This window comes from Sus scrofa, chromosome 4, assembly GCF_054392235.1.
Source record: "Sus scrofa isolate SSC_HxYL_T2T_F1_AM1 chromosome 4, Sscrofa_HxYL_maternal_Yorkshire_Landrace_v2.0, whole genome shotgun sequence".
In the NCBI taxonomy this organism is placed as follows: domain Eukaryota; kingdom Metazoa; phylum Chordata; class Mammalia; order Artiodactyla; family Suidae; genus Sus; species Sus scrofa.
The window spans coordinates 127,928,238-127,940,939 of NC_139386.1; the positions used below are offsets into that span (position 1 = coordinate 127,928,238).

Here is a 12,702-nt window from a genome sequence, read left to right on the forward strand (position 1 = left end):
AGCAATAACTAACATTTTTAGGGCTTAGCTCAAGCAGCATCTCCGTGGATTCTTCAAACACTCTTGTGATGTTTCAGAACCAGCGTTAAAAGATGAAAGCTCAGAGAGATTAAGTACTCTGCCCAAGGTCACACAGCTGAAAAGTAGCGAGGCTGAATTAAAATTTAGGAGTGGGAGCTCCCATTGTGGCTTAGCAGTTACAAACCCAACTAGGATCCCTGGCCTCGCTCAGTGGGTTAAGGATCTGGTGTTGCTGCGAGCTGTGGTGTAGGTTGCAGACCGAACTCGGATCCCGCGTTGCTGTGGCTCTGGTGTAGGCCGGCAGCTGCGGCTCCGATTTGACCCCTAGCCTGGGAACTTCCATATGCCGTGGGCATGGCCCTCAAAAGCAAAATAAATAAACTTAGGACTGGCCAATTCTAAAACCTATGTCCCTACTACCACACACACAACGCCTCCCTTTTAATGAGATGGGCTGAGAGAGTTTTGAGTGGGAAAACAGTTTTCAGGCTCAAAATGACTAACTCATACAAAGTCTTGAAACCCAGCCCTCTGTCGGTTGGGGACTTATTGGAACACTTACTTTTTTAGGGTCATGTCCTGCCCTGAAAGAGGGGCCCCTTCCACGGGGGAGTTCTTCCTGCCACACACGTTGCCGAAGCTGTCGTAGCCGAAGAGGAGTCGGCCTGTGGCTCCAGCTGCCACCGAGTAGCCCATGATGAACACCTGGCAAAACCCAGAGGCGCGTGAGAGCGGGGCCAGAGGGCAGAAAACCGTGCCCACATCCTGAAATGCTGACATAAAACAGCACCAGGTAAAAACGCCATCTCCCTGGCATCACTGAGCTTCCCTCCTTCAGCCAGGGGGCAATTCTGATCAGTCAGGGGGCTGCTTCTCTAGTAGTCTCTGTAATAGGTTAGGTGGGGAAAACAGTCTAAGATGCTGAAACAGATTCCTCTCTGTTTTCTCACCTCTCTCTGTACGTCTCACCTTCTCCAAAAACGTATTTTATATATATATACATTTATATTTATGTATTTATAGATATATATGTATACTGTTTTTTTTTCCTCTTCTCCTTGGCATAAGCTCCCCAGGATAACTCATATTTCCCCCCTTTAGGTTCTTTTTTTGTTTGTTTTTTTGTCTTTTCTAGGGCCGCACCTGCGGCATATGGAGGTTCCCAGGCAAGGGGTCTAATTGGAGCTGTAGCCGCCAGCCTACACTACAGCCATAGGAACATGGGATCCGAGCCATGTCTGCGACCTACACCACAGCTCATGGCAACATCGGATCCTTAACCCACTGAGCAAGGCCAGGGATTGAACTTGCAACCTCATGGTTTCTAGTCTGCTAGTTGGATTCGTTAACCACTGCGCCACGATGGGAACTCCCCCCCTTTAGGTTCTTATTTGATCAAAGGGCACCAAGACGATGCCACTTCTTTTCCTGAGGTTTCCATTCTTCCTTCCCTCTATCCCTACTCCTTCTTCCCCCACCTCTCTTTCCGTGTTATATTTAGGGGAGTCTGACCCTCAGTGGTACAGGCAACAGAGCTGATATGTACTGAAATTCTGTTCACAGCAAGTGAGAAAACGGCGTTTTAGAAGAAGGGCTTAAAATACACAAAGGAAAGAATCTCGGTGGAGAAGGGGGCTGGGGTCAGAAAGGAACCTGAAAGTATCTGGTAAAACTGAAGATACGTCTGCCATGTACTTGTGGCATCATTCACTGTATGGGTCAAATATAAAGCTATACCATGGCAACAACAACCAGAAAAAGAATCTCAGGAATTCTGCTGGACAAGAGTATCTTGCCGTCATATCGTCATTTTTGTCCAACTCCATAATCAATGTAGATTATTTGAAATTTCACCTCGAATGACGGTTCCATTAATATGCAGACTCAAAAAGAAATGCCAGCATCTGCGGAGAAGTTTAGGAGGAGGTACGGCAGGTACCATTTCTCCCAGCTCCTAGAGAAGAGCTCTAAGGGTCAAAATAGAGGCAACCCAGAATATTTAGTTATGCTGTTAAGGCCCAACCTTCCACTGTGCCTGTTATGCATCTGTCTGTGTGAAACCGGTGGGTAAGTCAACAGGAAGTGCCCTTCTTACTTGCCTCATTTAGGATTTATTCAAATTTAATTCTTTTCAACAAAGGTAATTATGTTGTCGATCTTGTCAGGCTGTAGAGATTAATCATTTACCCCCCAGCAAATAGTATGCCTCAATCTAGAATGATTTCATGAACAGGATCTTTGAAGATGAGTGAGCCTTTTTCTGCTGCTTCCCCCAACTCTAAAGTAAGTATAAAAGAGACTCTCCCAGGACCAAAATGGCCATCAGACACACCGGGACACTAGAGTGGGTGGGGATCTCACTACCTACCAAGCTACAGGGTTTACGGCAAAGGCGGGTTTACCTCTTAGCAGCTAAACACAACATACCAAGAACATGTTACACTCAGTTAAAGGAAGAGGAATTTATTTCCAGGGTTATCCTGGATTTCCCTGTTAGAGGAGTTTTGTTGTTTTTATTTGTTTGTTTGAAGGGGCTGAGATGAGATGGTGAAAGAACTGCCCCCCTCGGTGAGCTGGGATGAGAGACCACACATTGGCCTAGTGGGGAACAATTCCATCGCAAGCAGTGATTCTCATTTCCTAAGGGAGTCTTGCCTTCGAACGCGGCCTGCGGCAAGAAGCCAGCCGATCCGATTTAGAGTCTAGAAGGTTCAGAGAGACCTAACAGGAATTTCCCAGAACTGCTGTTTACTCTTCAGCCCTGGCAGAGGTCTCTCACTGCAGCACAAACTTTAACCTGGTACCACCCGGAGCCCCCTCCCCAGGAAGGGCCCTGGGGACACGATTTACATTTGGGGACAGTTATATCCGGACACACACACTCTGACCTCTTCCCTGCCAGGCACCCACACTTACCAAACCAGTCCAAAAGAGAAAGAACAGGAACAACCAGGCCGTATCTGTGCATTTCCTGTAAATCTGAGGTCGCCATGCTCTTGGCCTGGGGCTCCTCTCAGAGGAAACCTTCCAGAAAAAACAAGAGCGTTGAAAGAGGATGAATAGCCAATGAATCCCACCCTGGAAAATGAACCCAAACTTCCTCGAAGGCTGCTCAAAGTAACCTTTTTTTTTTTTTTTTTTTGTAAAGTGGCCACAAGTTTTCATGGAGCCTTTGGACACCTGCCTTGTGTGCAGAGCGAGGGGAAGTCCCCAGGCGCCAGGTCCTTACCTGGAGGTGCACCTGGAGGCGGCCCCCCGGTTGGTGCTGGGCGGCCAGTCTCTCCCGCGCCTCCGTCCCAGCACCCGAATGGGGGTCCGAGGTTCTCCCCGCCAGGTGCCTCCGGCACGCGGGCCGGGGGGGGGGGGTCTTGGGTCTCGGAGATCCAGGAGGCGGAAGCGTCCCCGCGGGGCAGGTGCGTGCAGGGCCCGAGCCTCCCTGCCCTCCCCCCGCCTCCCCGGCCAGGTGCGGGCCTTACCAGGTGCTCGGCGCCGAGACACTGCATCCTGCGCCCGGCGGCGGGGGCCGCGCACTGGGAGCCCACGCACCGCCTGCGGCAGGCCAGCCCCGGGCCCCGCGGCCGAGCGGCGGGAAGGGGCGCAGCGCCGCCCCGCGGCCGCCTCCGAGCGCCACGGACTTCGCCCCGGGCGCCGTCCCCGGCGGGCCCCGGCTTCCGCGCGCACCCCTGCCGCGCGGTTCTCGGGCAGTCGGCGCAAGTCTCAACCGGCTCGGAACGAGAGGCACCTGCCCGTCCGCCAGCCTCAAAACAGCGCGCGGTGCCGCTCCCGGGATACCTGGGTTCCCGCTGGTCCTGCCACGACCCCCGGGGCGCTCCTCGCTGCGGCCTTATTAGGAGGCGGCCCCCGCAGGGAGCAGGAAGCAGAAAGTCTCTGCAAACCCTTCCAGAGGGCGGACGACGGTGGAGTGCTGAATTATACCCATATGGCCAACAGGTGAGTGCCCTTACCCCGCCGGATTCTGTTCGAGCTGCTTTACAAGCAGTCTTAACCAATCCAAAAGGCAAGAAACTACCATTATCCCCGGTCTACAGACGAGGGAAACTGAGGCATGGAAGCAGCGATGTAACTTGCTCGGGGACACGCAGCCAGCAAAGTGTAGAGCTAGGGATTGAACCCCGACACTCGAGGTGCTGTCAAGGTGGTTCTCCGCAAGCTTTCTTTCCACCAGGAGGGCGGGCCTGGGGCTGGGGCTCTCCCACCACGCCTGGCCTGGAGAAACTAGAGCAGCTGGAGGAACCGCGGGTTCCAGGCGGTAAAACGAGAGTAAAAAACCCCGGGGAGGCTGAGGACTGCCTAAATCTGTGGGCGTGTAGGCGGGGGGTGGCGGCAGAAGACGAGGTAGAGGAGATGAAAGAATTTCAGGTTCTGCTCTCGCCTCTCTCCCACGTTGGCCTGGGACAATCGTGCCACCTTTCGCTACTGAAATGGTAGCAACCAACGAAGCCACTTATGGAGGGGGGATCCTCCGGGTAATAGCCGACCAGCACAAAAGTACTGTTTGGGTGAGAAAACATCTGAAGCTGGGCCCGTTTCAGTCGCTATTCCTCCGCATCCACAGTCCCAGGGCTGCTGCGTTACCGTTTTCAGCCCTGCTTGGCCCTGAGGGTAGGAACCTGGCTGAGGAGTGATCTGGTTTAGTGTCAGAGGATGGGAGAGACGGATAGTGGTTCTCTGGTGCCTGAGACTTCAATTCTGGCCTCATTGTCCCCTCCCACCCTAACTCACGCCGCCTTTTGCTTGCCTATTTATCAGAGTAGCTGAAATTCCAAGGGAACATGAATTCACAGTCCAAATAACTAGACCTCCGTGTACAGCTACTATAAAACAACAACTGAACAATGTATATACCATCCGAAACTGCATTACTAGGACGGATGAAGCAAGATTTTTAAGTAAGCATGAGAAATAATACATTTAAGAAGGTGAGGACTGACAATAGCAATGTGAATCAGGAAAAATATCATGAAACTATAATGAATAGAAATGATTAACGTGAAAATTTTGGTAGTGGGATGAATATGTATCCATGCCAGTTATTAATAACATGGGATATAGAGTAGAATAGATGCAGCTGAAGAGGAATCAGTGATTGGAAAGAGTAGTTTCAGCAACTCTCCAGAGGCAGCAGGAAAAGTTAAAACAAGGTGGCTTATTTTTAACATTTCCTAATTAATATCGAGAAAAGAACTAGAACAGAAAGAGCATGATATAAAAACGGAGAGGAGGAAATATTTGAAGGCATAATGGAGATAAAATTCAAGGTTGAAAGAGGGAAATAAACTTCAGATTGAAAGGGCAGGTCTCAAGCCATATACATATTTCAAATATATATCTATTTTTTTTCAAATATCTATTGTTTGGGAATTTCCTAAAAACCCACTTATTAGAACAATAGACTGACTACCCAACTAATTCTCATCAGAATAATGGCTCCTCGTCAGAACCACAGGTCCGTCAGTTGGGTTGTCACATGACTGTATCTTTCAGGACTCACTTCAAACCTGGCTGTGCCCACCAGTCCTCAACTATTTAATGACAAACCCGCCCAATCTAATGAGCCTCCCTGCATTGAAAGACCCATCTTGCATCGGACCTTAAAAAAATCTTATAAATATCCCATCCTTGAAACACATCAAATATACTTATATCCATAAATTTAATACTAAATAAAAATAAAACCTCATTCATTGCCTTTAGAAACTTCTAGGGGCCAAACTCATTATTTCAAAACCTGGTAAATAAAGGGAAATAATCAAGCACATAGCCTGTCTTTCCCACCTCAATGGTCCTTCAGGGTAATCATGTAATTGGTGAAGGATCTTTCTGTTTCTAAAAGTATTTTGCCTTCTAAGGGCAGAAGGAATGATAGAAATTAGGATCTCACAGTTTTCCAAACATCACAGAAAAGGGACAATTAGACATCGGCTTCCTCTCAGGGAAGAACACACTGCCACCTATGGAAGAGTTGTGCCATGAAAGTCCACATGAATCTATCAGTTGATAAGATACATACTAGGGAATAGAGGAACAAGTCAAACGGTACCACAGGGATGCCATCTGCAAAACCAAGACTGGGAACATCTTTAGACACATGACCTAGTGTTTTACATCGTCAACAATTTCATCACCAGCAGCAAAAAGATTATAAGAAAAACAGAGAAGTGAAACATTACAAGAGTTTTGGGGGGTTTTAACTAACGGCAATGTGTGGACATTATTTAGATCTAGATGAAACCAACTGGAAAGGCAAAGGGAAAGAAAATCTTTCAAGAGGACCATCTAGGAACTGTGAATCCTGACTGGATATTTAATACCTTTAAGTAACTTTTATTACGGAATCTGGAGATCTGATGAGGTCATTGGGGTTAGGTTTAAAAGGGAGGGTCCTTAACTTTTAGATTCACATACTCAAACTTCTATAAAATTACATGCTGTCTGGGATTTGCCTTTAAAAAAATCCAAGGCAGGGAGTTCCCATCATGTCACAGCAGAAATGAATCTGACCAGGAGCCATAAGGTTGTGGGTTCAATCCTTGGCCTCATTCAGTGGGTTAAGGATCTGGCATTGCTGTGAGCTGTCGTGTAGGTTGCAGACTCGGTTCAGATCTGGTGTTGCTGTGGCTATGGTGTAGGCTGGTAGCTATAGCTCTGACTAGACCCCTAAGCCTGGGAACCTTCATATGCTGCAGGTGTGGCCCTAAAAAGACAAAAAAAAAAAAAAAAAAAAAAAAAATCCAAGGCAGAGAGCAGTGGCTGGAGATGTGGAGGAAATATTGATGACCAATTGATAGTTGCTGAAGTTGGGGGAGGTATACGTTGAGTCCATTGAGCTATATTCTCTACTTGTACACGTTACCCACTCACACCGAGAAGACTCCCTAGCCTCCACTTTGGAAGGTCCAACACCTATTGCCTGCATGTACTTGTATGGAACCCACTTGGCTTCTCTCCTTTTTCACCCCCCTCGCCCTCAACCTGAGGCTCAGCCTGACGCCCTCCATTCCTCAGGAGCAACAGTCCCGGCTGGGCTGCAGGGTGGTTGTGTCCCCAGCACACTGGCACAGCCCAAGTGCCAGCCCTCACGGCTCCCCTGCCCCCATCCTCCTCTCAGACCCCACCTGGGCACCAACGCTTCCCTGGCAGTTGGACCGTAACAGTGTCTCCTCTCCTCTGTGAATCTCTTCATCCCTCCCTCACACGGCATCTTCTGTCGTCTATCCTTAGGTTTCTCATGATTCTCACACTTGACTTTTTTTTGATATTTTAATCTCTTTCATTTCCAAAGCCCAGCGGTACCTTCCTTAACTTCCAGCTGCTCTCCACAGGTGCTGGACTCTTGCTTCTGTCCCAGTCCAGCCAGAGATGTACCTAGAACCACTCAAGTTACCTGCTTTGCTTTCAAGGGACTGACCCTTAACTTGTGGGTCAGTGCTCTCAGGTACAGACTAAGGCTGGAGCTAAGCTTCAGCTGGTGTGTCTCACTGATGCTGTGCTTTGGGGCCAGCACCTGAGTCAGGTTTTCCACCCTTCATTCCACTTCCCGAAGTCTTCCATGCCCTCCTCACCTCCTACAGCTGAGCTCCCAGCATACCTTGAACCATAGCCCGACAGCCTGTGGTTAAAATACTGTGATGCTGAACTGTGATAAAGCAATTATCTTCCAGGAATTAGGGCTCACCTTAGAGAGGCAGGTAATATAGGCTCTGGAGGGGTCAGGAACATCACCTCAGGTCTGTGGGTCCAGATCTTTCATCATCTTGCCTTTCCTGTCAGTTACGGAGTTTCTCCCTTAAATTGGCAGCCCAAAATAAGACGGATACAAAGGGGTTTGAAATTTGGTCTTGGTAGTTGGTCCAGGAATGGCCCAAGAAGCACTTGACAGGCAGACGGCCTGCAAGGGGCCCTTTGCCATTAAGACAGGGAAGGGAGTGGGGGTTGGGAGCCGAGGAAGGTATGTATGCAAAGGAATCCCAGCCCTTTGGAGCTGGATTGAAGTAATTCAGGATGAGGCAGTTGGAGGCTCAGAAAAGTCTTTTTTCCTTGAAATCTTTGGATGGAAATCTGGCCTCTGGGACCTTGATTATTTTTAGCTTATCTCCATTCACCAAAGATTGATGGGGCATTTGCCTTGTGCCAGGACTTGGCCAACTCTAGGGGCACAAATACCGAGATTTGCCCCTTCAAGGTCACGCTTACTTGGGGGCTGGTGATGAGACACGTGGTGAAGGTTCTTTGGCCAGTGTGATGTCCCCGAAACCTTCCTGGGAAGGGCTGTCCGAGTTGAGGGGTGAAGCATGACTAAGAGGTGTCGAAGCAGAGAAGGGTGGGGAGGGCATTTCAGCCAGAGGCCACGGCCGGAAGGCCCAGATGCATGGACCCGTCGGACACCCCTGAGCAGTATAGGTGGTTGGAGGAGGGTGAGCCGGGGAGGGAGTGGGCGTGGAGTGGGGCAGGCCGCACTCAGGAGCCGCCTGGCCCGTGGTTCTGTGGTTCCTGCTCAGTGTCACTCTGTAGGAAAACTTGCACAGAACGGTCCTTGGCCCTGCCTACGCCGAGGGAACTGGAAGAGGAGGGGCTTGTGGGCCGGAAGGGGAGGGGCTTGTGGGCCGGAAGGGGAGGGGCTCGGGTCCTTCCAGCGCGGGAGAGCCAGGAGAGCCACGAGACAGTCTCGAGGCTGGGCCTGGTAGGGGCAGCAAGAGTAACGTGAAGCAAGACACGGGCTCAGTGCCGCCACCAGGCTCCTGCCTGTGATCCTTGGACCACAGCTCTCCTCAGGCCCCAAGGGGCTTTCAGCTTGATTTTTTTTCCTTAAGAGAGGTTATCTGTGTTAAATGTCAAGATTTGTGTTAATATATATTCTTTTGTATATATCAAGTGCGGCATAGTGAAATTGTACCTAACGTGTGTTATTATACCTGTCACATGGATGAGTTAAAAGGCAGGTTAAGCGGAACCCTCTGAACCCACCTCTCAGTCTAAGAGCTGGAATATTTCCATGATGTTCCTCTGGGGACGCATCCCCTGCCAACCCTTCTAGCTCAGGTAACCACTCTTCCGAATTTTACTGAGACGTTTCTTGCTTAAGCATGCTTACCTCATAGTATCTTCTTCCTTAATATAATTTAATTTGCTTTTTAGGGAATATAATTTAATACTTTAGGGGGTATAATTTAGTTTGCTTTTTAGCAAATGGTGGTATGTGGTATAGACTGGTTTAGAACTTTTTTCACCCATTGTTTTTTTGGGTGGTTTTTTTGTTTGTTTTGTTTTCATGCTTGGTTTTAAAATTGAGGCTGGTTTTCACAGACAGCCAGTTTGAGCCCAGATTTTCTGACTAATGTGGAAGCACTGAATAGTCAGACTCCCCAGTTCTCAGATCCTTCTAAAGACAAAATGCCTGTGTTGCTAGGGGCTGGCTGCTCCGTCTCCTTTGTTGGCATTCCTTTCTCCTACCGCTTGCATTTCCTCGGACTGCACTGTTATTTGTGTATTCATGAGACTCCCTCCCTCCCAGGTTCTGCACTTGTTCAGAGCCCTCCTGTGAGTGACTTGAAGACACTCTTGCTTCCTGTCACCAAGCGTTTGCACCCATCTCTTGGGCACCTCTTACCAAACCCTCTTATGTCCACACCAACCCGTCTTCAGAAACCATTTTCTTCTTTTTTGTCTTTTCATAAATAATGAGCGTTCTAACAGCAAAGCCCTAGGAAAGCCTTTAGGTCAGCTCTTTGATGGGGCTGGTGGAGGAGGAAGTTTATGACCTGACTGGTCTTCCGAGGAACATCAGCCTTGTAGTGGTTTCCCCGGCTGCTGCAGTCAAGTACCTCACGCTTGGTAGCTTCAAACCACAGAAATTCATTTTCCATCAGTGCTGGAGGCTAGCAGCCTGCAGTCGAGGTGTTGGCAGGCGGGGGCACACTCTGCCCAAGGCTCTCAGAGGGGATAACCCTTCCTGTCAGCTTCCAGTGGCTCTGGCATCCTTTGGCTTGTGGCTGTGTCGCTCCAGTCCCTGCCTGCATCTTCACATGGCCTTGTTTTCTGGATTGTCGAGTGGCTTCTCCTTTTCTGTCTCTTGTAAGGATGCCCATTGTGGGATTTAGGGCCACCCTAAGCGATCCGGGATCGTCTCATCTCAAGATTCTTAATTTCCTTCATTCCAAGCTAAGTCACATTCTGAGGTTCCAGGTAAAGGCGTCTTTCTTTTCTTCGGGGGGTGGCGTTATTTAACCCAGACCTGTGGATGCTACTTGAAGAAAATGTCTTGTGGTTGGATACATCTTGGAAATACTGTTCTCTTGACCTCTCTCAGCGCATCACACTGCATCAGTATCTCAGACACTGGACCAGTGTGTGTGTGTGTGTGTGCGCGCGTGCGCACATGTGCACACACTCTTAGGGACTAGACTTTTTTTTGAAGGACATGGTAAGTTTGTGCCGAAATGTTCAGGTCTTAGTGCGGATGGAATGATTTCCGGGCACCCGGGGAGCCCCTGCCCATACCTACCGACCTTATCAACTCTGCTTCAAATTTCTTAAGACACGAAAGAAAGCCTTTGAGCTCCCGCTGAAGGAAAACTTTGAGTAGAAATGCCCTGGAGAGGGCACCTGAGCAATGTCTGCTTACTAGATGTGACCAACATCAGAGTCTTCCTTAGCCACAGTCTTTAGAAAAGGAAGAGCCCTGGATCTCAAGGCCACTAGAGTCCTGACATCCCAGGGGTGGCCAGACAGGGCAGGACGGGAGCCCAGAAGTCAGACCTCAGCTCCTCTTTCACCCTCTCAGGGCCAGTGCTTTTTACACACAATTCAGTACATTTTACGGCTGGGCGTGCTCATCTGTTTAACCTAAAATGTAAGGCGACCTTTGCATTCTGACACCGATACCCAGTTCATTACGATACCATCTATTTTTGCTTCTTGCCAAATAACTGCTGTGAATATCAGAATTTTTAATAGATCCAACCACAACCTTCTAGAAGGCAGCCTGAGTTTTGTTTTATAAAATTGTCCTGTATTTGATTACCTGTGACATCTCCCTCTGCTCCCTCAACAACATGTTTGTTTAATCCCTTTGGATTAAACATGCTATATTGTGGTAAAAACAGGAAAATCATTAACCTCCAGCACAAATGTGCTCTAATTTTTAAGTTCTTATACATCTTTTGATTTATTTTTTTTTAATAGCTGCACCCACGGCATATAGAAGTTCCTGGACCAGTGATTGTATCCAAGCCCCAGCTGCAGCAACACCAGATCCTTAACCCACTGCGCGGGGCCAGCATTGAACCTGGGCTTCTGCAGCCACCTGAGCAGCTGCAGTCGGATTCTTGCCCCCCTCCTCCTAAGTTCTTATGTGTCTTTTGAGGGAGATGTTTGCCTATTTCTTCTGAATTGTGTCAGCCTGACAATCTTGCTGTCTTGTGGGTCAGGGGAAGGAGGAACAGGGCAGGAGAGAGAGTGACGAGTGGAGGAGGGTGGTGAGCAAGGGGAGAAGCCGGAATCGAGAATGTGGATGCTCTCTTACCAGCTGCAGGATTTCAGGCACATGCCCTTCCCCTCTGGGCTTCTTTGTAAAACGAGGCGGGAGAGCGGGTCTGTTTCCTTCCAGCTCTGAAAGTCTGTGATTTAAAATTTCATGGCAGAGGTATGGAAAGTAAGAAGCCAAAGCAAGCACAAGGAGCCACGTAGCAGAGATGAGCAGAAATAGGTGAGGTAGAAATGAAAATATAATAGAGATCAATGCAAACATAAGCTTAGTCTTTGAAAACACTGAAAAAAGAAAAAAAAACGGGTAATCTTGTAGAAAACAAATCATAAAAGGTTGCAGATAAGATACACCAACTACGCAACACCTAACAAGTGGTAGATGCTAATGACACAGTGATTGGGGATGCGACACCACCTCCTGACTCTGCTTCGCTTTTTTCCTTCCATTCTCTTTAGTTTGCCTCCTTTATTTTTAAATTTTATTCAGATTTTCTCCTTTATTCCATATCCACATATTATATCTGGTACCGGCGCTCGCTCGGTTAGAAACTTGGGTAATAAAGAGATTATGACCCTTTCTCCTGGCAAAGCCCTGGCGTTGAGGGCTGATGCAGTTGCCACTTTCTGACAGGAGGTGGCGCTGTCAGCTGGTGGCTGCGTAGGAAACCAGCCGTAAATTGTAAGATCTTTTTATCCCTACTGATTCGAAGATTTCTTCGCTTGTACTTATTTCTTTATTTAATTTGCATTTTCACATTTACAAGATGGTGAGGCATCTTTTACTCAATATATGGATTTACTGTAGAGTTTTATGGCCTGTGAAATCTGTCACTCAAATGATGTTGCTTCTTATTAAATCTTAATATTGTCTTAGAATGGAGGACATTCCGTATGTTATGAATCTGTGAATCTGGAATGAACTGATTACCTCTAGAGACTCTTCACAATCACTGAACGTGGTTTTGACTGAGAATTGAAAGTGATGCATTCTTTAGTGTCTGGAGCTCACTTTCGATTTGGGGTTGGGCAGACTCTGGAGTTTGAAATCCAGTTCCGACCTTTCCTTGCTACGTGATCTTGGGCAAATTTCTTATCCTCTCTAATCTTACTTGCTCATCTTTAAGATGGTGATAACAATGGTTAATTTGAAAAATTGTTATTATAAGCCTCCCCTAT

At 48.2% G+C, this 12,702-nt stretch overlaps 2 protein-coding genes across 57 annotated transcripts in view; one reads left to right on the forward strand and one right to left on the reverse strand.

Moving 5' to 3' along the window:
* SLC44A3 (solute carrier family 44 member 3) overlaps positions 1-3,553 on the reverse strand; it is a 103,944-nt gene extending 100,391 nt beyond the window's left edge. For 9 of the 20 annotated variants that reach the window (XM_085023915.1, XM_085023921.1, XM_085023923.1 and 6 more), the window contains exons 1-3: positions 3,498-3,553; positions 2,938-3,045; positions 584-726 (exon numbers count right to left, since the gene is read on the reverse strand). In XM_085023915.1, the coding sequence (XP_084880041.1) occupies positions 584-726; positions 2,938-3,045; positions 3,498-3,524 (278 nt within the window). In that variant the 5' untranslated portion in view covers positions 3,525-3,553. Of the gene's footprint in view, positions 1-583; positions 727-2,937; positions 3,046-3,250 lie in introns of all 20 variants that reach the window. The other 11 variants (XM_085023928.1, XM_085023925.1, XM_085023926.1 and 8 more) reach the window with 3 other exon arrangements.
* Positions 3,032-12,702, forward strand: part of LOC146404246 (uncharacterized) — a 205,060-nt gene continuing 195,389 nt past the window's right edge. For 27 of the 37 annotated variants that reach the window (XM_085023955.1, XM_085023947.1, XM_085023957.1 and 24 more), the window contains exon 1: positions 3,151-3,972. In XM_085023955.1, the coding sequence (XP_084880081.1) occupies positions 3,185-3,972 (788 nt within the window). In that variant the 5' untranslated portion in view covers positions 3,151-3,184. Of the gene's footprint in view, positions 3,973-12,702 lie in introns of all 37 variants that reach the window. The other 10 variants (XM_085023940.1, XM_085023941.1, XM_085023938.1 and 7 more) reach the window with 1 other exon arrangement.